Below are 25,283 nucleotides of genomic sequence, written 5' to 3'. Positions count from 1 at the left end.
ACCGCATATGGCGAAAATATGTTGCTTGGTGTGAGGCCAGGAAGGCCCCAACGGAGGAATTTCAGCTCGGTCGATTTCTGCACTTCCTACAGTCAGGAGTGACTATGGGCCTAAAATTGGGTTCCATTAAGGTCCAGATCTCGGCTCTGTCGATTTTCTTCCAAAAAGAACTGGCTTCACTGCCTGAAGTTCAGACTTTTGTTAAAGGAGTGCTGCATATTCAGCCCCCTTTTGTGCCTCCAGTGGCACCGTGGGATCTCAACGTGGTGTTGGATTTCCTAAAGTCGCATTGGTTTGAGCCACTAAAAACCGTGGAGCTAAAATACCTCACGTGGAAAGTGGTCATGCTGTTGGCCTTGGCGTCGGCCAGGCGTGTATCAGAATTGGCGGCTTTGTCATGTAAAAGCCCTTATCTGATTTTTCATATGGATAGGGCGGAATTGAGGACTCGTTCCCAATTCCTTCCTAAGGTGGTTTCAGCTTTTCATGTGAACCAACCTATTGTGGTGCCTGCGGCTACTCGGGCCTTGGAGGATTCCAGGTTACTAGATGTAGTCAGGGCTTTGAAGATTTATGTAGCCCGAACGGCTGGAGTTAGGAAAACTGACTCGCTGTTTATCCTATATGCCCCCAACAAGTTTGGTGCTCCTGCTTCAAAGCAAACCGTTGCCCGCTGGATCTGTAGCACGATTCAACTTGCACATTCTGCGGCTGGACTGCCGCATCCTAAATCTGTAAAAGCCCATTCCACGAGGAAAGTGGGCTCTTCTTGGGCGGCTGCCCGAAGGGTCTCGGCTTTACAACTTTGCCGAGCTGCTACTTGGTCGGGTTCAAACACATTTGCAAAATTCTACAAGTTTGATACCCTGGCTGAGGAGGACCTTGTGTTTGCTCATTCGGTGCTGCAGAGTCATCCGCACTCTCCCGCCCGTTTGGGAGCTTTGGTATAATCCCCATGGTATGATTGGTGTGGCTGGTATGAGTCTTACCCGGGATTCCAAATCCCTTCCTTATTGTGTCAGCTCTTCCGGGCACAGTTTCCCTAACTGAGGTCTGGAGGAGGGGCATAGAGGGAGGAGCCAGTGCACACCAGGTAGTCCTAATTCTTTCTTAGAGTGCCCAGTCTCCTTCGGAGCCCGCTATTCCCCATGGTCCTTACGGAGTTCCCAGCATCCACTACGGACTACGAGAAATAGAATTACCGGTGAGTAAATTCTTATTTTTTGCAAGGTTTTTAAAAGTGCCTTTTAATGACCCAAATATATACTTATACCCATTTTTCATGTATCCCAAATTTAATGAGAGCATTTATTTTACACAAAAAATCTTGCTTTTTATAATTTTTCAAGTGTTTTTAAAAAAATACATATTGCAGCCATTTAACACATTTTAAGTCCCCAAAAACTTTTGTTATGCCCTCTAATATAATTCTATTTTGTTATCCTAAGTCACTTTGGCATTTTTAGGGGTACAGGCTGATTCCCCATTTCTCTAACGTCCTAAGTGGATGCTGGGGACTCCGTAAGGACCATGGGGAATAGCGGCTCCGCAGGAGACTGGGCACATCTAAAGAAAGCTTTAGGACTATCTGGTGTGCACTGGCTCCTCCCCCCTATGACCCTCCTCCAAGTCTCAGTTAGATCTCTGTGCCCGAACGAGAAGGGTGCACACTAGGGGCTCTCCTGAGCTTCTTAGTGAAAGTTTTAGATTAGGTTTTTTATTTTCAGTGAGACCTGCTGGCAACAGACTCACTGCATCGAGGGACTAAGGGGAGAAGAAGCGAACTCACCTGCGTGCAGAGTGGATTGGGCTTCTTAGGCTACTGGACATTAGCTCCAGAGGGACGATCACAGGCCCAGCTTGGATGGGCCCCAGAGCCGCGCCGCTGGCCCCCTTACAGAGCCAGAAGGCAGAAGAGGTCCGGAAAATCGGCGGCAGAAGACGTCCTGTCTTCAACAAGGTAGCGCACAGCACTGCAGCTGTGCGCCATTGCTCTCAGCACACTTCGGTCACTGAGGGTGCAGGGCGCTGGGGGGGGGCGCCCTGAGACGCAATAAAAACACCTTGGATGGCAAAAAAAATGCATCACATATAGCTCCTGGGCTATATGGATGCATTTAACCCCTGCCAGAATCGATAAAAAAGCAGGAGAAAAGTCCGCGAAAAAGGGGCGGAGCCTATCTCCTCAGCACACTGGCGCCATTTTCCCTCACAGCTCCGTTGGAGGGAAGCTCCCTGTCTCTCCCCTGCAGTCACTACACTACAGAAAGGGTTAAAAAAAGAGAGGGGGGCACTAATTAGGCGCAGTATTAACTATACAGAAGCTATAAGGGGAAAAACACTTTTATATAAGGTTATCCCTGTATATATATATATATAGCGCTCTGGTGTGTGCTGGCAAACTCTCCCTCTGTCTCCCCAAAGGGCTAGTGGGGTCCTGTCCTCTATCAGAGCATTCCCTGTGTGTGTGCTGTATGTCGGTACTTTTGTGTCGACATGTATGTGGAGAAAAATGATGTGGAGACGGAGCAGATTGCCTGTAATAGTGATGTCACCCCCTAGGGGGTCGACACCTGAGTGGATGAACTGTTGGAAGGAATTACGTGACAGTGTCAGCTCTGTATAAAAGACAGTGGTTGACATGAGACAGCCGGCTACTCAGCTTGTGCCTGTCCAGACGTCTCATAGGCCGTCAGGGGCTCTAAAGCGCCCGTTACCTCAGATGGCAGATATAGACGCCGACACGGATACTGACTCCAGTGTCGACGGTGAAGAGACGAATGTGACTTCCAGTAGGGCCACACGTTACATGATTGAGGCAATGAAAAATGTTTTACACATTTCTGATAATACGAGTACCACCAAAAAAGGGGTATTATGTTCGGTGAGGAAAAACTACCTGTAGTTTTCCTGAATCCGAGAAATTAAATGAGGTGTGTGATGATGCGTGGGTTTCCCCCGATAACAACGGATAATTTCTAAAATGTTATTGGCATTATATCCTTTCCCGCCAGAGGTTAGGGTGCGTTGGGAAACACCCCCTAGGGGGGATAAAGCGCTGACACGCTTGTAAGGGCTCTACCTTCGCCTGAGATGGCCGCCCTTAAGGATCCTGCTGATAGAAAGCAGGAGGGTATCCTAAAAGGTATTTACACACATACTGGTGTTATACTGCGACCAGCAATCGCCTCAGCCTGGATGTGCAGTGCTGGGTTGGCGTGGTCGGATTCCCTGACTGAAAATATTGATACCCTAGATAGGGACAGTATATTTTTGCCTATAGAGCATGGGTCTTCAACCTGTGGCCCTCCAGCTGCTGTGGAACTACACATCCCAGCATGCCCTGCCTCAGTTTTAGCATACATTAATAGCAAAACTGTGGCAGGGCATGCTGGGATGTGTAGTTTCACAGCAGCTGGAGGGCCACAGGTTGAAGACCCATGCTATAGAGCATTTAAAAGATGCATTTTTATATATGCGTGATGCACAGCGGAATATTTGCCGACTGGCATCAAGTCTAAGCGCGTTGTCCATTTCTACCAGTAGAGGGTTATGGACACGTCAGTGGTCAGGTGATGCGTATTCCAAACGGCATTTGGAAGTATTGCTTTATTAAGGGAGGAGTTATTTGGGGTCGGTCTTTCAGACCTGGTGGCCACGGCAACAGCTGGGAATTCCACGTTTGTACCCCAGGTCGCCTCTCAACATGAGAAGACGCCGTATTATCAGGCGCAGTCTTTTCGTGGACAAGCGGGCAAAAGGTTCCTCATTTCTGCCCCGTGACAGAGGGAGAGGAAAAAGGCTGCAGAAATCAGCCAGTTCCCAGGAACAGAAACCCTCTCCCGCCTCTGCCAAGCCCTCAGTATACGCTGGGGCTTTACAAGCAGAATCAGGCACGGTGGGGGGCCCGTCTAAATGAATTTCAGCGCGCAGTGGGCTCACTCGCAAGTAGACCCCTGGATCCTTCAGGTGATATCTCAGGGGTACAAATTAGAATTCGAGACGTCTCCCCCTCGCCGTTTCCTAAAGTCGGCTTTACCGATGTCTCCTTCTGACAGGGAGACAGTTTTGGAAGCCATTCACAAGCTGTATTCCCAGCAGGTGATAATCAAGATACCCCTCCTGCAACAGGGAACGGGGTATTATTCCACACTGTTGTGGTACCGAAGCCGGACGGCTCGGTGAGACCGATTCTAAATCTAAAATCTTTGAACACTTACGTACAGAGGTTCAAATTCAAGATTGAGTCACTCAGAGCAGTGATTGCGAACCTGGAAGAAGGGGACTACATGATGTCTCGGGACATCAAGGATGCTTACCTTCATGTCAAAATTTACCCTTCTCACCAAGGGTACCTCAGGTTTATGGTACAGAACTGTCACTATCAGTTCAGACGCTGCCGTATGGATGGTACACGGCACCCCGGGTCTTTACCAAGGTAATGGCCGAAATGATGATATTCCTTCGAAGGAAGTGAATTTTAGTTATCCCTTCCTTGGACAATTCCCTGATAAGGGTAAGATCCAGGGAACAGTTGGAGGTCGGTGTAGCACTATCTCAGGTAGTGTTGCGGCAGCACGATTGGATTCTCAATATTCCAAAATCGCACCTGGTTCCGACGACGTGTCTTCTGTTCCTAGGGATGATCCTGGACACAGTCCAGAAAAAGGTGTTTCTCCCGGAGGAGAAAGCCAGGGAGTTATCCGAGCTAGTCAGGAACCTCCTAAAACCGAGCCAAGTCTCAGTGCATCAATGCACAAGGGTTCTGGGTAAAATGGTGGCTTCCTACGAAGCAATCCCATTCGGCAGATTCCACGCAAGAACTTTCCAGTGGGACCTGCTGGACAAATGGTCCGGATCGCATCTTCAGATGCATCAGCGGATAACCCTGTCACCAAGGACAAGGGTGTCCCTCCTGTGGTGGTTGCAGAGTGCTCATCTTCTATAGGGCCGCAGATTAGGCATTCAGGACTGGGTCCTGGTGACCACGGATGCCAGCCTGCGAGGCTGGGGAGCAGTCACACAGGGAAGGAATATCCAGGGCTTATGGTCAAGCCTGGAGACATCACTTCACATAAATATCCTGAAGCTAAGGGACATTTACAATGCTCTAAGCTTAGCAAGACCTCTGCTTCAAGGTCAGCCGGTGTTGATCCAGTCGGACAACATCACGGTAGTCACCCACGTAAACAGACAGGGTGGCACAAGAAGCAGGAGGGCAATGGCAGAAGCTGCAAGGATTCTTCGCTGGGCGGAAAATCATGTGATAGCACTGTCGGCAGTATTCATTCCGGCAGTGGACAACTGGGAAGCAGACTTCCTCAGCACGACCTCCACCCGGGAGAGTGGGGACTTCACCCAGAAGTCTTCCACATGATTAAAAACTCGACAGGTATTGCGCCAGGTCCAGGGACCCTCAGGCAATAAGCTGTAGACGCTCTGGTATGTGTTCCCTCCTCTGTCTCTCATACCCAAGGTACTGAGATTGATAAGATGGAGAGGAGTAAGCACTATATTCGTGGTTCCGGATTGGCCAAGAAGGACTTGGTAACCGGAACTTCAAGAGATGCTCACGGAGGATCCGTGGCCTCTACCTCTAAGAAGGGACCTGCTCCAGCAAGGACCCTGTCTGTTCCAAGACTTACCGCGGCTGCGTTTGACGGCATGGCGGTTGAATGCCGGATCCTGAAGGAAAAAAGGCATTCCGGATTAAGTCATCCCTATCCTGATCAAAGCCAGGAAGGATGTAACCGCAAAAACATTATCACCGCAATTGGCGAAAATATGTTGCGTGGTGCGAGGCCAGTAAGGCCCGACGGAGGAAATTCAACTGGGTCGATTCCTATATTTCCTGCAAACAGGAGTGTCTATGGGCCTGAAATTGGGGTCCATTAAGGTTCAAATTTCGGCCCTGTCAATTTTCTTCCAAAAAGAACTAGCTTCAGTCCCTAAAGTTCAGACGTTTGTAAAAGGGGTACTGCATATACAGCCTCCTTTTGTGCCTCCAGTGGCACTTTGGGATCTCAATGTAGTTTTGGGTTCCAAAAGTCACATTGGTTTGAACCACTTAAATCTGTGGAGTTAAAATATCTCACATGGAAAGTGGTCATGCTGTTGGCCCTGGCCTGGGCCAGGCGCGTGTCAGAATTGGCGGCTTTATCCTGAAAAAGCCCTTATCTGATTTTCCATTCGGACAGGGCGGAATTGAGGACTCGTCCTCAGTTTCTCCCCAAGGTGGTTTCAGCGTCTCACCTGAACCAACCTATTGGTGGTGCCTGCGGCTACTAGGGACTTGGAGGCCTCCAAGTTGCTAGACGTTGTCAGTGCCCTGAAAATATGTTTCCAGGACGGCTGGAGTCAGGAAATCTGACTCGCTGTTTATCCTGTGTGCACCCAACAAGCTGGGTGCTCCTGCTTCTAAGCAAACTATTGCTCGTTGGATTTGTAGTACAATTCAGCTTGCACATTCTGTGGCAGGCCTGCCACAGCCAAAAATCTGTAAATGCCCACTCCACAAGGAAGGTGGGCTCATCTTGGGCGGTTGCCCGAGGGGTCTCGGCTTTACAACTTTGCCGAGCAGCTACTTGGTCAGGAGCAAATACGTTTGTAAAATTCTACAAAATTGATATCCTGGCTGAGGAGGACCTGGAGTTCTCTCATTTGGTGCTGCAGAGTCATCCGCACTCTCCCGCCCGTTTGGGAGCTTTGGTATAATCCCCATGGTCCTTACGGAGTCCCCAGCATCCACTTAGGACGTTAGAGAAAATAAGAATTTACTTACCGATAATTCTATTTCTCATAGTCCGTAGTGGATGCTGGGCGTCCATCCCAAGTGCGGATTGTCTGCAATACTTGTACATAGTTATTGTTACAAAAATCGGGTTATTATTGTTGTGAGCCATCTTTCAGAGGCTCCTCTGTTATCATGCTGTTAACTGGGTTCAGATCACAGGTTATACGGTGTGATTGGTGTGGCTGGTATGAGTCTTACCCGGGATTCAAAATCCTTCCTTATTGTGTACGCTCGTCCGGGCACAGTATCCTAACTGAGGCTTGGAGGAGGGTCATAGGGGGAGGAGCCAGTGCACACCAGATAGTCCTAAAGCTTTCTTTAGATGTGCCCAGTCTCCTGCGGAGCCGCTATTCCCCATGGTCCTTACGGAGTCCCCAGCATCCACTACGGACTATGAGAAATAGAATTATCGGTAAGTAAATTCTTATTTTTTACCTGCACTTTTTGCTGGTCAACACAACGCTGGTAACCCGTTTTCGCGATCTTCTAATAAGAGGTCGAAAAACAGGAGCGAGCATACATGCAATAAGCAGTTTTTTTGGGGGGGATAGGTGCAATAACTTTACCCATGATTGCATATTGCGGGTAATTGGATACCTCCCCATAGATTGATATCTTTCAAAGTCTAGATACACAGAAAGAGTGTGTATCTTTCAAAGTCCTGAGGTGAATGGATTGTGTGGGAGTGTGTGCGAGCGTGTGCAATTAAACATAATGGAGGAAATATGTCAAGCTTTGGAAAGATAGAAAGTAGAGAAGTTGCCCAGAACACTTGAGTGGCCTCGGACTGTCATTTATCTGCACAGTCTATGAAATAACAGTTAGACAGTGACTGGCTGGGTTGGGCAACGTCTCCATTTTATCTTTCTCCGATGCTTGTTGCATCTCCCCCAGTGTCATTTAAAGCTGCATTGCCACCTATGGAGAGACTGTGGTTTGTGAATTCTTCCTCCCTCTCACCTAGGCAAAAATGTATCAGACCTTCTAAGGAGAACAACTGGAGGTATAGCAAGCAATCGGATTAAGCTATCATTTATCTAGTACATTCTAGAAAATGGTAGCTAGAAACAGATTGGTTGTAGTGACGTATCTATAATGAGCACATGGGCCCCTGAGTATAGGGGGGCCCACACCACACACCTTGCACCCATTTCTTAATTAGTTACCCCATTGGAGTCCCGCGTTGGCGGCAGCAGTGGTGAAAAATCATCCAGGAAAATGGTGCAGCGGGCATTTTCACTGCATTTTGCTCTGGACTCTGCAAAAGTGTCTCCCAGTGACCGTAGTGCTCAGAGTCTATTGCGCTGGCAGCTAGACTGGATTAGTACGCCTCTGGCTCAGAGTTGCCACTTGTCCTCTTTAGAGTGGTTGATACATTTTTCCTATAACCCCTTCATGGTCTTTTCTTATTTTAATGTTGATTGTCAAAATAAATGTGGTGGTTTTTGTTTTACAGCAAATATAATATTGTCCCTGCCAGCACCCGGGTGCCGGGGCGCATGGCTACATGTAGCGGTGGGTAGTGGTATATTGCATGGCGATATGTAATTAAGCATTATTTTTAAGATGGGAAATGAAAAAAAAAAAAAAAATCTTTGCTTGGCACGTATGCAGTGATCAGAGAGGAATGACTGGAGGCAAGACTGCACCAGTGGTTATACATTACCACGGCTTTGTGCTGGCCTGGTGTAAGCTCTCATAATTGCGTAACCTGTTCTGTAATGTTGTACTTTGTACATCAGCAGTTCTATATTGTGAATTGTCTGATTTGTCTTTTAATAGGATAAAACAATGTAAAGACTACTATGAAATCTTGGGTGTAACCAGAGAAGCCACAGAAGAGGATTTAAAGAAATCTTACAGAAAGTTAGCATTAAAATTTCATCCAGATAAAAATCATGCTCCTGGTGCCACGGAAGCCTTTAAAGGTACGTCAATGTTTTATTTGTCTTGCAAGATGAAACCCTAAACCTCCTTTAGGAGCAGTAGGAGTAGGATAAAAGTCCCATCAGAGTTGTAGTAGACAGAATACTTAGAGTAGGGAGAGGCTACCAGTGAGGAGTACGCCAGGGATCTGATTGGACTAAACTCCTGTAGTGCATTTATTTGTGAATATTAGTACTGTTATTAGTACATTATTGGCCCTATAGCGCAGCCTTTTTCAATATACTCCCTGAATGTTAGTACTGTTAGTGAAGGGGAAAATCTGCCTTTTTACAGACAACACAAAGATATGTAACACTAGATTCCCAGGGCTAAATGTAATAACCTGCGAGAAGTAGGAAGTATGGGAATTTCATGTTAGTCTGGGTAGTATTTTTAAAGCAGCAATCATTTACACGACACAACCAACCTGTTTTTGCAGGTTAAATGATTAGCGCTTTAAAAATCTGCACAAAATCCCGCACCTCCTACTTCTTGCAAGCTATTACATTTAGCCCCATATAGAGGGTAGTCCAAAGTAATTCTTGATCTAGTTAGATGAGAGGAGTGTTGCAACAACCGCTTTATGCAAACAAGAAATGCACAGTCATACACTTGGGTGTCAGATATTCAAAGACTAAATATAGTATTAATGAAGGAAATGCGTTTGATGCATGCAGAGCGAGCAATCTGCTTCTAGCTAGCATTTATTACATTATATATAAAATGTTAGATATAAGCCGATTGGCTGCTCTGGGCAACTTCTCCTCTTTTTCAAGCTCTAGAAGGTTTGGTACATCTCCCCCAATTATATTAAATGGTACTACTGTGGAGAAAAGTGCTTTATGGGTCAATATGTCATACAAATGAAAAGCATGCAGAAAATGTAGGAAATCAGTAGTGAAGGTCACTCCGATTCTAGTGGGAGGGGTATCAACATCTATCTTATCTCTGCGCTAAGAGACATCCTGCATTGCCACTTAGCGCAGCGATGCAGGGTGTCTTGGGACAACAATGTATTTATTTATTTTTCTCTGACGTCCTAGTGGATGCTGGGAACTCCGTAAGGACCATGGGGAATAGCGGGCTCCGAAGGAGACTGGGCACATCTAAGAAAGAATTAGGACTACCTGGTGTGCACTGGCTCCTCCCTCTATGCCCCTCCTCCAGACCTCAGTTAGAATTCTGTGCCCGGCCGAGCTGGTTGCACACTAGGGGCTCTCCTGAGCTCTTAGAAAAGAAAGTATATTTAGGTTTTTTATTTTCAGTGAGATCTGCTGGCAACAGACTCACTGCTACGAGGGACTGAGGGGAGAAGAAGCGAACCTACCTGCTTGCAGCTAGCTTGGGCTTCTTAGGCTACTGGACACCATTAGCTCCAGAGGGATCGAACACAGGTCCAGCCTCGGTCGTCCGGTCCCGGAGCCGCGTCGCCGTCCCCCTTGCAGAGCCAGAAGCAAGAAGAACGTCCAGGAAATCGGCGGCTGAAGACTCCGGTCTTCATTAAGGTAGCGCACAGCACTGCAGCTGTGCGCCATTGCTCCCCATGCACACCTCACACTCCGGTCACTGATGGGTGCAGGGCGCTGGGGGGGGGGCGCCCTAGGCTGCAATAAAATTACCTTACATTGGCAAAAATACACATAATATAGTCATTAAGACTATATATGTGTAAAATCCCCTGCCATATATCCATAAAAAAAGCAAGAGAAGCCCGCCGTGAAGGGGGCGGGGCTATCTCCCTCAGCACACTGGCGCCATTTCCTCTCACAGCTCCGCTGGAGGGACGCTCCCCAGGCTCTCCCCTGCAGTTTCCAGGCTCAATAGGGTGAAAAAGAGAGGGGGGGGGGGGGGCACAAAATATAGGCGCAAACTGTATATTTATAGCAGCTATAGGGGAAAAATCACTGTGTGTAGTGTGAATCCCTGCATTATATAGCGCTCTGGTGTGTGCTGGCATACTCTCTCTCTGTCTCCCCAAAGGACTTTGTGGGGTCCTGTCCTCAGTCAGAGCATTCCCTGTGTGTGTGCGTGTGTCGGTACGGCTGTGTCGACATGATTGATGAGGAAGATTATATGGAGGCGGAGCAGGTGCCGATAAGTGTGATGTCACCCCCTGCGGGGTAGACACCAGAGTGGGTGGATATGTGGAAGGTATTAACCGACAGTGTCAACTCCTTTACATAAAAGGCTAGATGACGTACAGCAGTGGCACAGCCCGCTTCTCAGCTCGTGCCTGCCCAGGCGTCTCAAAGCTATCAGGGGCTCAAAAAACGCCCGCTACCTCAGATGGCAGACACAGATGTCGACACGGAGTCTGACTCCAGTGTAGACGACGATGAGACAAATGTAAAATCCACAAGGGACATCCGTTGTATGATTACGGCAATGAAAAATGTGTTGCACATTCTGACAATAACCCAGTTACCACAAAAAAGGGTATTATAGTTGGGGAGAAAAAGCATCCAGTGGTTTTTTCCCCCATCAGATGAATTGAATAAAGTGTGTGAAGTGGGGTCCCCCCGATAAGATATTAGTAATTTCTAAAACGTTACTGATGGCGTACCCTGTCCCGCCAAAGGACAGGTTACGTTGGGAGACGTCCCCTAGGGTGGAGAAGGCTCTCACACGCTTGGCAAAAAAGGTGGCACTGCCGTCTCAGGATACGGCCGCCTTAAAGGAGCCTGCTGATAAAAGCAGGAAGCTATCCTGAAGTCTGTATATACACACTCAGGTATTATACTGAGACCTGCAATTGCTTCAGTGTGTAGTGCTGCAGCAGCTTGGTCCGATACCCTGTCAAATAATACTAGACAGGGATACTATTTTGCTAACCATAGAGCATTTTAAAGACGTGGTCTTATATATGAGAGATGCACAGAGGGATATTGCCGGCTGGCATCTAAAATTAATGCAATGTCCATTTCTGCCAGAAGAGTATTATGGACTCGTCAGTGGACAGGTGATGCTGATTCTAAAAGGCACATGGAGGTTTTGCCTTATAAGAGTGAGGAATTGTTTGGGTAGGGTCTCTCGGACCTAGTATCCACAGCAACAGCTGGGAAGTCGACATTTTTACCTCAGGTTTCCTCACAGCCTAAGAAAGCACCGTATTATCAGGTACAGTCCTTTCGGCCACAAAAAGGCAAGCGGGTCAGAGGCGCTTCCTTTCTGCCCAGAGGCAGGGGTTGAGGGAAAAAGCTGCACCAGACAGCCAGTTCCCTGGAACCAAAAGCCTCCCCCGCTTCCTCTAAAGTCCACCGCGTGACGAGGGGGCTCCACAGGCGGAGCCAGGTGCGGTGGGGGCGCGTCTCCGGAACTTCAGCGACCAGTGGGTTCGCTCACAGGTAGATCCCTGGGTTCTACAGTGGTATCTCAGGGATACAAGCTGGGGTTAGAGGCCACTTCCCCTCGCCGTTACCTCAAATCTGCCTTGCCGGCTGCTCCCAAAGAAAGGGAGGTAGTACTGGATGCTATTCACAAGCTGTACTTCCAGCAGGTGATAATCAAGGTACCCCCCGCCCCCCTTCAACAGGGGCGGGGTTACTATTCCACAATGTTGTGGTACCGAAACCAGATGGTTCGGTGAGACTCATCCTAAATTTAAAATTCTTGAACACTTATATAAGGAAGTTCAAGTTCAAGATGGAATCGCCCAGGGCGGTTATACAAGCCTGGAAGAGGGTGTCCCCATGTACCCACCTCACCAGGAGTAACTCAGGTTTGTGGTACAGGACTGTCATTACCAATGCCAGACGTTGCCGTTTGGTCTGTCCATGGCACCGAGGGTATTTACCAAGGTAATGGCCAAAATGATGATACTCCTTAGACAGAAGGGAGTTATAATTATCCAGTATTTGGACGATATCCTGAAAAGACGAGGTCCAAGGAGCAGTTGCTAGTCAGCGTAGCACTATCTCAGGAAGTGCTGCATCAGCACGGCTGGATCCTGAATATCCCAAAGTCGCAGCTGATTCCCGCGACGCGTCTGCTGTTCCTGGGTATGATTCTGGACACAGAACAGAAGAAGGTTTTTCTCCCGGAGGAGAAGGCCCAGGAATTATCATCTCTGGTCAGGGACCTCCTGCAACCAAAACAGGTGTCGGTGCATCACTGCACGCGAATCCTGGGAAAGATGGTAGCTCTTACGAAGCGTTTCCTTTTGGCAGGTTCCATGCGAGGATCTTCCAGTGGGATCTCTTGGATAAGTGGTCCGAATCGCATCTTCAGATGCATCGGTGGATCACCCTGTCACCAAGGGCCAGGGTGTCTCTGCTGTAGTGGCTGCAGAGTGCTCATCTTTGTGAAGGCCGCAGATTCGGCATACAGGACTGGGTCCTGGTGACCACGAATGCAAGCCTCCGAGGGTGGGGGGCAGTCACTCAGGGAATAAGACGTCCAAGGACAAAAACTTCCTTGTATATAAATATTCTGGAACTAGGGGTCATTTACAATGCCCTGAGTAAAACAGAATCCCTGCTTCAAAAACAACCGGTGCTGATTCAGTCAGACAACATCACGGCTGTCGCCCATGTAAATCGACAAGGCGGCACAAGAAGCAGGATAGCAATGGCAGAAGCCACAAGGATTCTTCGATGGGCGAAGAATCACGTGATAGCACTGTCAGCAGTGTTCATTCCGGGAGTGGAAAACTGGGAAGCAGACTTCCTCAGCAGACACAACCTCCACCCGGGAGAGTGGGGACTTCATCCAGAAGTTTTCAAGCTGATTGTACATCGGTGGGAACGACCACAGGTCGACATGATGGCGTCCCGCCTCAATAAAAAAGCTAAAAAGATATTGCGCCAGATCAAGGGACCCTCAGGCGATAGCTGTGGACGGTCTAGTGACACCGTGGGTGTACCAGTCTGTTTATGTGTTCCCTCCTCTTCCTCTCATACCCAAGGTACTGAGGAGAATAAGAAGGAGAAGAGTAATAACTATAATCATTGTTCCGGATTGGCCAAGAAGAGCTTGGTACCCAGAACTTCAAGAAATGATCTCAGAGGACCCATGGCCTCTGCCGCTCAGACAGGACCTGCTGCAGCAGGGGCCCTGTCTGTTCCAAGACTTACCGCGACTACGTTTGACGGCATGGCGGTTGAACACCGGATCCTGAAGGGCATTCCGGAGGAAGTCATCCCTACGCTGATTAAAGCTAGGAAGGATGTGACCGCAATACATTATCACCGCATATGGCGAAAATGTTGCGTGGTGTGAGGCCAGGAAGGCCCCAACGGAGGAATTTCAGCTGGGTCGTTTTCTGCACTTCCTACAGTCAGGGGTGACTATGGGCCTCAAATTGGGTTCCATTAAGGTCCAGATTTCGCTCTGTCGATTTTCTTCCAAAAAGAACTGGCTTCACGGCCTGAAGTTCAGATTTTTGTTAAGGGAGTGCTGCATATTCAGCCCCCTTTTGTGCCTCCAGTGGCACCTTGGGATCTCAACGTGGTGTTGGATTTCCTAAAGTCGCATTGGTTTGAGCCACTTAAAACCGTGGAGCTAAAATATCTCACGTGGAAAGTGGTCATGCTGTTGGCCTTGGCTTCGGCCAAGCGTGTGTCAGAATTGGCGGCTTTGTCTTGTAAAAGCCCTTATCTGATTTTCCATATGGATAGGGCGGAATTGAGGACTCGTCCCCAATTTCTTCCTAAGGTGGTATCAGCGTTTCATTTCAACCACTCTATATTGTGGTGCCTGCGGCTACTCGGGACTATTTATCCTGTATGCACCCAACAAGCTGGGTGCTCCTGCTTCACAGCGGACTATTGCTCGCTGGATCTGTAGCACGATTCAACTTGCACATTCTGCGGCTGGACTGCCGCATCCTAAATCTGTAAAAGCCCATTCCACGAGGAAAGTGGGCTCTTCTTGGGCGGCTGCCCGAGGGGTCTCGGCTCTACAACTTTGCCGAGCTGCTACTTGGTCGGGTTCAAACACATTTGCAAAATTCTACACGTTTGATACCCTGGCTGAGGAGGACCTTGAGTTTGCTCATTCGGTGCTGCAGAGTCATCCGCACTCTCCCGCCCGTTTGGGAGCTTTGGTATAATCCCCATGGTCCTTACGGAGTTCCCAGCATCCACTAGGACGTCAGAGAAAATAAGAATTTACTCACCGGTAATTCTATTTCTCGCCCATCCCAAGTGCGGATTGTCTGCAATACCTGTATATAGTTATTGCTTAACTAAAGGGTTATTGTTTGGAGCCATCTGTTGAGAGGCTCAGTTGTTATTCATACTGTTAACTGGGTATAGTATCACGAGTTGTACAGTGTGGCTGGTATGAGTCTTACCCGGGATTCCAAATCCTTTCCTTATTGTGTCAGCTCTTCCGGGCACAGTTTCCTAACTGAGGTTTGGAGGAGGGGCATAGAGGGAGGAGCCAGTGCACACCAGGTAGTCCTAATTCTTTATTAGATGTGCCCAGTCTCCTTCGGAGCCCGCTATTCCCCATGGTCCTTACGGAGTTCCCAGCATCCACTACGGACTACGAGAAATAGAATTACCGGTAAGTAAATTCTTATTTTTAAATGTCCCTGGGGGGCATAACACAGACATCAATGCAAAATGGCTCCTGGGCTGGCCTAATCTGCTTATGGTAGATCTTCAAAAACTGACGGAATTGCGTGCTGTAAATCCTGAGGTGGCAGCAGGACTTGTAAGCACTTTTTGGAGAAACGTGAAAATGCAGTAAAAAGGGTTAACACTAATTGTTACATGGTTTCCTATGAAAAAAGAGGAATTTGCAGGAAAGAAGAGGTCACTTGTCAGGCTACACCTTGGGCCACTTCAGTTACCTCATGAAATGCTGATTTCTGTTTATAGCCGGTGGCAGCTCGTGTACAACTGAATCAGAGTATTAAAGTAGTATGGTTTCCAACACTGGAAAAAAAAAAAACACAGCTCCAGAAAGAGACTAATACATGAGAGATTGCCAGGACGGTTATTTGTCCTGCATTACACAAACGATAGCTCTAATTGATAAGTTCACAGGCGGTACTTAGAAATAAACAAAAGCGCTTATAATGTCAAATAGCCGTTGCTGGGAGCCGCTACTCACTCTATCCCTGATATCTGGGACCCATTTGTAGGTGAGAGGAGCAGTCTGAAAGAAAAGCCCAGTTTCACTGAAATAAAGACACTTCTGCATGTTTTGAATTGAAAAAAACAAAAAACACAAACTGAAGTACTGTAAGCAGGTACTGTCCGCCTACTTTGGTGACATCACAAGTTGGACAGAAGTTGGTTGGTTGGTCTGATGAAAAGTTGGTTAGATGTGTGGGGCACTGTTTTAGTTGAACAGACAAATTGGATGGTTGGAAGTTTGGAGTGTTGGAGAAAAGTTGGTCTGATGTATGGCTAGCATAAGGCTTCTTAATATGTTTAGCTTGGAGCAGAAAAGTGAGTTTTATGTATTCAGTAATTTTCTAAAACCACTGGTACAAGAATAAAGGTTCCCATGCACTAGAAAGAGGTAGCAGCTCCTGGACTCATGATATCGGGAGTCCAGGTCACTTCACTCGCTATGCGCTAACATTAGATCGCATGCAATCTAACGTTAAAGCACATAGGGTCAGATGTATTAAGTCTGGAGAAGTGATAAAGCAGTGATAAGTGCAAGGTGATAATGCACCAGCCAGTCGGCTCCTAACTGCCAATTTACATATTGGAGCTGATTGGCTGGTGCGTTATCACCTTGTACTTATCACTGCTTTATCACTTCTCCAGGCTTAATACATCTGCCCCATAATCACAAGCGAGAAGGCCAGATCTTACCTGCAGGTAAGATCTGAAAACCCTGCTTACAACCCCAGGGAGCGCACCTCAGATAGCACACACGATGTGGTCAACTTACTCGCGATACGACAGCCTGATGTGTCAATAACGTGCAAAAAGGCATGATATCGTCCTAGTGTGTGGGCACCTCAGATTGTTTTGCTATAATATTTATGCAACTATTGTTAGTTAAAGGCTGAATCTAGTTTAGAGTTCTGGCTTTTTTTATTTATTAACAGGTTTTTATATAGCGCAGCAAATTTTGTTGCACTTTAATCTTATTTGGCTTACGTTGTTTGGGGAAATTCAATTCAGAGCAATGGCTGCGATTTGCCCGCACACCAGTGAGGGAAAGGCACTTTGCCAGTAACATTGCAAAGTTTCCCTTGCACCCTATATTAGCGGTGTTTGGCTACTGTAATACATGGTGTCCACAGCTATACATTGTGGCAGCACTTCACCCTGAATTAAATTATCCTCTGTGCAATAGGTTTGGTCACTAATGTGTTAAATACCGTCAGCCCTTAAAGAGTGAACAGTCAGTCTCTTATGATGAGACTTAAAGACAGGAAGCAGGAAATAATACTTAAAAAGGAGCCAAATTCTTCAGTGTAAGTCATGATTTTGACATTAGTGCTTGTGTGGTTTAGCCGTGCTAACTGCGCACAGGGCACTGGAAATAGAGCAGCCATCTGCATTGTATGCACTGCTAATATTTTACCCGGCCCTAAAAGTAGAGCTGTACTTACTAAACGTACGCTGAACATCTGACACACTGCTTCTGAATGGTACAATTTGTACTTTTGACCTCACTCTAACACAAGCACCGAGCAATAATTTTAGATCTCTGTGACGCTTCCAGAAGTACATCTGGTTTCCGCAGCCAGTCTTACTGTAGCGTTATCCCATGATCAGTCATTTGTGCTGCACAGGATGAGCTCTAGGCTTCTGGCAAGTATGATCATAGGATAAAGTCCAGGCTAAAGCAGATTACTGGACACTCAGCTGCTAGTGCTGCAGATTTAAGCACACTGATATTATATAATAGATTCAGATGGGGGAGGGGAGACATCATATATGAAACTATTTCTAAAAATGTTTTATTGGAAACCTTGCCTACTTAATATTTGGTATTGCTCTAATTTTGGAATTTCATTACACACTTGCACTATGATCGTGCATTATAAAACATCTAGAAGAGTGAAAATCAATGGAGGTGACCTTTTTATGGTAGTGGACTAAATTGGACGCCCCATCGGGGCATGAAGAATTATGTAAATGAATGAATAACATTTCTTGATTGGACAGTGCTGTGTAATATGTTGTGGGTACAGATGTGTCCTCGTACAGCTAGCCTCAATACAAGAGATGCCTGGCGCGAGTGTGCCGCTGGGTGCCGTGCAACTCTGCTAGTGTTGGGCGTCTTAGACGCAAAGGGACTAGGATGCACCAGGAAATTGTGCTGATGAATTTTCTATGCGACACTTGTATATCTATGTGCAGCTGCGTCTGTATACGAAGCACAGCGGAACTTGGCATGGAAAAAGCCACGGCTTTTGCATTGCGGCACTTTGTGTATCCGACCCCAGCTGTCCATTTACGCATGGAAGTGGGTGGTGTAGACAAAGATTACTTATTTGGTGCGAATGCAGCAACAATGTATGAGGACGCATTAGTATGTCTTTGCGCTGATTGTGGCTATGTGCATGCACAGTGAGCAGGCAGCTCTATTTATCACGTTATATTGCATTTGTTTTCTCTGCAGTGCACTAGCGTTCGGCCATGCACATGTTGCAGACTGCATGCAGCACAGGGATCATTATAGGTCTCCTCTCCAGGAGCTGTACGAATAGCAGTTAAAGATTTTGGTGTTTGCAACTTCTGCCTTAGAATATATTACAGGCTAATAGTCATACAGATTATAGTTTTATGATCCCAAACCATACTTTAAAATTGGTATTTAGAGAAGTATTTGCAGTTAAATCCCTGGCTGCCAGCATTTCTGATAGTGGAAACTGCTGATATGAGTTCCACATGATTTTATAAATTGTCATGTGACATTGGTTCTAGTACTCGCATTCCTTAGCAGTTTCCCCATACCGTGCTATCATCCATGTAAGCTGTATTTAATGCTTGCTGAATGCATCTTAATTGATACTGAAAAGTCGATCATTGAACCCTCTTAATGAAGGAGCAACAGTCATATTGTTCACAGACCGTGCTGACTAACATGTATGTGCTAGTGTCTATGTTACATAACAGTGCTTGACCCTGTTATTCCTGAAAAGTTGTTTACCTTCAGGGTGTAAAGCATATTGCTAACTCCACTTTGCTACCCCAGACTGGAACAAATATAGGGACTCTTCATTTATGACCCCTTGTTTATAGCAAGCTCCAGTACTGATCTGTGCAGAGTGGGTTCACTACGATATGCCGGCGGTCGGGCTCCCGGCGACCAGCATACCGGCGCCGGGAGCCCGACCGCCAGCTTACCGACAGTGTGGCGAGCGCAAATGAGCCCCTTGCGGGCTCGCTGCGCTCGCCACGCTACGGGCACAGTGCTATTTTATTCTCCCTCCAGGGGGGACGTGGACCTCCACGAGGGAGAATAAGTGTCGGTATGCCGGTTGTCGGGATTCCGGCGCCGGTATACTGTGCGCCGGGATCCCGTCAGTCGGCATACTGAAGACCACCCGTGCAGAGTACCCCTACTAGGTAAAAGGCTGAAGGAGAGGGCTCCATACACTAGAACGATATGTCTAGAGGGTGAAGTCGGGGCGACTTCCCTTGAACTCTCCCGGGAGTGGTTCCAGATGATTCCAAACGATTTGGTACATGTGACTTTTTTTTTTTTTGCATGCGATATCACCAGCGATATGTCACGTGGTGACATATCGCAGGCGATTTATCGCAATGCATTCACAGGTACCATAAGATATATCTGATGTGCTGGATTAGGGTGCTAGGGTAACTGGGCCAAAGGCAAATTATCTAGCAGCACCCATTAGCCCTGTGGACCCTGCACCTATCCCATATGTGATTGGCAGGATTGGTGCTAGGGGGGTGGGCCAAATAGGCATTTAAATAGCAGCCATTTTAGACATGTGCACACCTCTGCTCTGTGATAAGTGAGGCTGGTTTATACCTTCCGAGCGTTCCACATTGCTAGTGTGCTTTGTTTTGTTTGGCTTGTTTCAACAAAGTGCTATACCTTATTTCTCTAACGTCCTAGTGGATGCTGGGGACTCCGTAAGGACCATGGGGAATAGATGGGCTCCGCAGGAGACAGGGCACTTTAAGAAAGAATTAGGAATACTGGTGTGCACTGGCTCCTCCCTCTATGCCCCTCCTCCAGACCTCAGTTGGAATCTGTGCCCGGACAGAGCTGGGTGCACTTTAGTGAGCTCTCCTGAGCTTGCTAATAAGAAAGTATTTTGTTAGGATTTTTTCTTTTCAGAGAGATCTGCTGGCAACAGACTCTCTGCTACATGGGACTGAGGGGAGAGAAGCAAACCTACTAACTGCGGATAGGTCGTGCTTCAAGGGCTACTGGACACCATTAGCTCCAGAGGGATCGAACACAGGAACTCACCCTTGGTCGTCCGATCCCGGAGCCGCGCCGCCGCCCCCCTCGCAGAGCCAGAAGACAGAAGCCGGCGTGAGAAGCAAGAAGACTTCAAAATTGGCGGCAGAAGACTCCAGTCTTCATATGAGGTAGCGCACAGCACTGCAGCTGTGCGCCATTGCTCCCACATTACACCCACACACTCCGGTCACTGTAGGGTGCAGGGGTGGGGGGGAGGCGCCCTGGGCAGCAATTAGAGACCTCCTGGCAAAGTGGGCATATATACAGTTGGGCACTGTATATATGCATGAGCCCCCACCATTATTTTACACAAAATCGCGGGACAGAAGCCCGCCGCTGAGGGGGCGGGGCTTCTTCCTCAGCACTCACCAGCGCCATTTTATCTCCACAGCTCCGCTGAGAGGAAGCTCCCCAGGCTCTCCCCTGCAGAAGCACGATAGAAGAGGGTGAAAAAGAGGGGGGGGCACATAAATTTGGCGTAAAAACAATGTATACAGCAGCTACTGGGTTAACACTACATTACTGTGTGATTCCTGGGTCATATAGCGCTGGGGTGTGTGCTGGCATACTCTCTCTCTGTCTCTCCAAAGGGCCTTGTGGGGGAACTGTCTTCAAATAGAGCATCCCCTGTGTGTGTGGTGTGTCGGTACGTGTGTGTCGACATGTCTGAGGTAAAAGGCTCCCCTAAGGAGGAGATGGAGCTAATATGTGTGTGAGAGGGTGTCTCCGTCGACAACGCCGACACCTGTTTGGATATGTGTAAGTGCTAAGGTGAATTTATTGCGCACAAGATTAGAGAACAGACAGGAAATCTACCCATGTCTGTCCCTATGGCGCAGATACCTTCAGAGTCTCACAATGCTCACTATCCAAAATAATAGACACTGATATTGACACGAAGTTTGACTCCTGTGTCGACTACGATAATGCAAAGTTACAGCCAAAGTGGTAGAAAAGTATTCAATATATGATTATTGTAATAAAGATGATTTGCATATCACTGATGACTCATCTGTCCCTGACACAAGGGTACACATTTTAAGGGGAAGAAAGCTGAGGTAAATTTCCCTCCTCTCATGAGGAAAAAGAGCGTGAATCTCCAGACAAGAGACTGCAGCTTCCCACAAAGAATTCTCAGGCAGTATCCTTTCCCCACTAGGGCCAGGATGTGATGGGAACTCCAGGGTGTCACGTTTGCCCAAAGGGTAGCCCTAGCTATTCACAGGGATCCTGCAGATATATATATATATAGAGAGAGAGATATATATATATAGAGAGAGAGAGATATATATATATATAGAGAGAGATATATATATATATATATATATATATATATATATATATATATATATATATATATATATATATATATAGAGAGAGAGAGAGAGATATATGTATATAAAAAAAGATGCTGTCTTAAGAGATATCTATCATAAAACATGCCCAAAGAGACATGAGTATACTGGGTCCTAGAGGCAAAGCTATGTCGATTTCTGCTTGACGTGTCCTGTAGAATATGCAATGGACAGATGATGCCAACTTAAGTGGCATATGGAAGGCTGAGGATTGTGTGGAGAAGGGTTCTCGGACCTGGTCTCCACAGTTATAGCTGGTAATTCTGATATTTTGCCTTATATTCCTGCACAGCCTAGGAAAAGCACGTCATTATCAAATGCAGCCTTTCGAACAAAGAAACAAGAAAGTCCGAGGTGCGTCCTTTCTTGCCAGAGGCGGGGGCAGAGGAAGCCAGCTGCACAACACAGCTAGTTCCCAGGAAGAGAAGTCCTCCCCGGCCTCTACGAAAATCCACCGCATGTCGCTGGGGCTCCACAGGCCGAGCTAGACCCGGTGGGGGCACGCTTCTGTAAGTTCAGCCACAAGGGGGTTCACTCCCTGTTAGATCCCTGGGCAATAGATAGTGTCTCAGGGATACAAGCTGGACTTTGAAAAAAAAAAAAAAAGATGCCTCCTCACTGCCGGCCCTGCCGGCTTCCCCCCACGAGAGGGAAACAGGGTTAACTGCAATTCACAAATTGTATCTTCAACAGGTGGTGGTCAAGGTTCCCCTCCTTCAACAAGGAGGGGTTATTATCCGACCATGTTGTAGTCCCGAAACCAGATGGTTCGGTCAGACCCATATTGAATTTAAAATCCCTGAACATATACTTGAAAAGTTCAAGTTCAAGATAGAATCGCTCAGAGCGGTCATCGCAAGGGAGGGGGATTTTATGGTGTCTCTGGACATAAAGGATGCTTACCTTCATGTCCCCGTTTATCCACCTCATCAGGAGTACCTCAGATTTGTGGTACAGGATTGTCATTACCAATTCCAGACGTTGCCGTTTGGTCTGTCCATGGCACCGAGAATATTTACCAAGGTAATGGCAGTAATGATGGTGCTCCTGCGAAAGCAAGGAGTCACAATTATCCCATACTTGGACGATCTCCTCATAAAGGCGAGGTCCAGAGAGCAGTTGCTGATTAGTGTAGCACGCTCTCGGGAAGTGTTACAACAGCACAGCTGGATTCTGAATATTCCAAAGTCGCAGCTGATTCCTACGACGAGTCTGCCCTTCCTGGGCATGATTCTGGACACAGACCAGAAGAAGGTTCTTCTCCCGATAGAGAAGGCTCAGGAACTCATGACACTGGTCAGAGACCTCTTAAAACCAAAACAGGTGTCGGTGCATCACTGCACGAGAGTCCTGGGAAAGATGGTGGCGTCATACGAGGCCATTCCCTGCGGCAGGTTCCATGCGAGGACCTTTTCAATGGGATCTGTTGGACAAGTGGTCCGGATTGCATTTACAGATGCATCGGCTGATCCCCCAGGGCCAGGGTGTCTCTTCTGTGGTGGCTGCAGAGTACTCACCTTCTCGAGGGCCGCAGGTTTGGCATTCAGGACTGGGTCCTGGTGATCACGGATGCAAGCCTCAGAGGGTGGGGGGCAGTCACTCAGGGAAGGAGTTTCCAAGAGCTGTGGTCAAGTCAGGAGACTTGCCTTCACATCAATATCCTGGAACTAAGGGCCATATACAACGCCCTAAGTCAAGCGGAGACCCTGCTTCGCAACCAATCGGTGCTGATTCAATCAGACAACATCACCGCAGTGACTCATGTAAATCGCCAAGGCGGCACAAGGAGCAGGGTGGCGATGGCGGAAGCCACCATAATTCTTCGATGGGCGGAGAATCACGTACGAGCACTGTCAGCAGTGTTCATTCCGGGAGTGGACAACTGGGAAGCAGACTTCCTCAGCAGGCACGACCTCCACCCGGGAGAGTGGGGACTTCATCAAGAAGTCTTCGCGCAGATTGTAGGTCGGTGGGAACTGCCACAGGTGGACATGATAGCATCCCGCCTCAACAAAAAGCTACAGAGGTATTGCGCCAGGTCAAGAGACCCTCAGGTGATAGCTGTAGACGCACTGGTGACACCGTGGATGTTCCAGTCGGTTTATGTGTTTCCTCCTCTTCCTCTCATACCCAAGGTGCTGAGAATCATAAGGAAAAGAGGAGTGAGAACAATACTCATTGTTCCGGATTAGCCAAGAAGGACTTGGTATCCAGAGCTGCAAGAAATGCTCACAGAGGACCCATGGCCTCTGCCTCTAGGGCAGGATCCGTTGCAGCAGGGACATTGTCTGTTCCAAGACTTACCGTGGCTGCGTTTGACGGCATGGCGGTTGAACGCCGGATCCTAGTAGAAAAAAGGGATTCCGGATGAGGTTATTCCTACGCTAATAAAGGCTAGGAAGGACGTGACGGCTAAACATTATCACCGTATACGGCGAAAATATGTTGCTTGGTGTGAGGCCAGGAATGCCTCTACAGAGGAATTCCAGCTGGGCCGTTTCCTTCACTTCCTACAGTCGGGAGTGACTTTGGGCCTAAAATTGGGGTCCATTAAGGTCCAGATTTCGTCCCTAACCATTTTCTTTCAAAAAGAACTAGCTTCTCTACCTGAAGTTCAGACATCTGTAAAGGGAGTGCTGCATATTCAGCCCCCGTTTGTGCCTCCAGTGGCACCTTGGGATCTTTACGTGGTGTTGAGTTTCCTGAAATCACACTGGTTTGAGCCGCTTAAAACCGTGGAGTTAAAATATCTCACGTGGAAGGTGGTCATGCTATTAGCCTTGGCTTCGGCTAGGCGTGTGTCAGAATTGGTGGCTTTGTCACATAAAAGCCCCTATTTGGTTTTCCATATGGACAGGGCAGAATTGCGGACTTGTCCGTAATTTCTGCCAAATGTGGTGTCATCTTTCATATGAACCAACCTATTGTGGTGCCTGTGGCTACTCGTGACTTGGAGGATTCCGAGTTACTGGATGTAATCAGGGCTTTGAAGGTTTATGTAGCCAGAACGGCTAGAGTCAGGAAAACTGAGTCGCTGTTTATCCTGTATGCATCCAACAAGCTGGGTGCTCCTGCTTCAAAGCAAACTATTGCTCGCTGGATCTGTAACTCGATCCAGCAGGCTCATTCTGCGGCTGGATTGCCGCTTCCAAAATCAGTAAAAGCCCACTCCACAAGGAAGGTGGGCTCTTCTTGGGCGGCTGCCCGAGGGGTCTCGGCATTACAGCTTTGCCGAGCGGCTACTTGGTCAGGTTCAAACACCTTTGCAAAGTTCTACAAGTTTGATACCCTGGCTGAGGAGGACCTGGAGTTCTCTCATTCGGTGCTGCAGAGTCATCCGCACTCTCCCGCCCGTTTGGGAGCTTTGGTATAATCCCCATGGTCCTTACGGAGTCCCCAGCATCCACTAGGACGTTAGAGAAAATAAGATTTTACTTACCGGTAAATCTATTTCTCGTAGTCCGTAGTGGATGCTGGGCGCCCGTCCCAAGTGCGGACTTCTTCTGCAATACTTGTATATAGTTATTGCTTAAATAAGGGTTATGTAATGGTTGCATCAGGTTTGTCTGATGCTCTGTTGTTGTTCATACTGTTAACTGGGTAAGTTTATCACGAGTTATACGGTGTGGCTGGTATGAGTCTTATCCTGGATTCCAAAATCCTTTCCTTGTACGGTCAGCTCTTCCGGGCACAGTTTCCTTAACTGAGGTCTGGAGGAGGGGCATAGAGGGAGGAGCCAGTGCACACCAGTATTCCTAATTCTTTCTTAAAGTGCCCGGTCTCCTGCGGAGCCCGTCTATTCCCCATGGTCCTTACGAAGTCCCCAGCATCCACTACGGACTACGAGA

The 25,283-nt window shown here is 47.7% G+C and overlaps 1 protein-coding gene across 1 annotated transcript in view; it reads left to right on the top strand.

Annotated features, from left to right (window-relative positions):
• The window catches only part of DNAJB12 (DnaJ heat shock protein family (Hsp40) member B12), a 176,659-nt gene that overhangs the window by 125,587 nt on the left and 25,789 nt on the right, over positions 1–25,283 (top strand). The window contains exon 3 of the mRNA XM_063961468.1: positions 8,576–8,721. Within this exon, the coding sequence (XP_063817538.1) occupies positions 8,576–8,721 (146 nt within the window). The remainder of the gene's footprint in view (positions 1–8,575; positions 8,722–25,283) is intronic.

This window comes from Pseudophryne corroboree, chromosome 3 (genome assembly GCF_028390025.1).
Source record: "Pseudophryne corroboree isolate aPseCor3 chromosome 3, aPseCor3.hap2, whole genome shotgun sequence".
Classification (NCBI taxonomy): domain Eukaryota; kingdom Metazoa; phylum Chordata; class Amphibia; order Anura; family Myobatrachidae; genus Pseudophryne; species Pseudophryne corroboree.
Note: the sequence above shows the minus strand (reverse complement) of the source record. Positions and strands in the feature narration are given on the sequence as shown.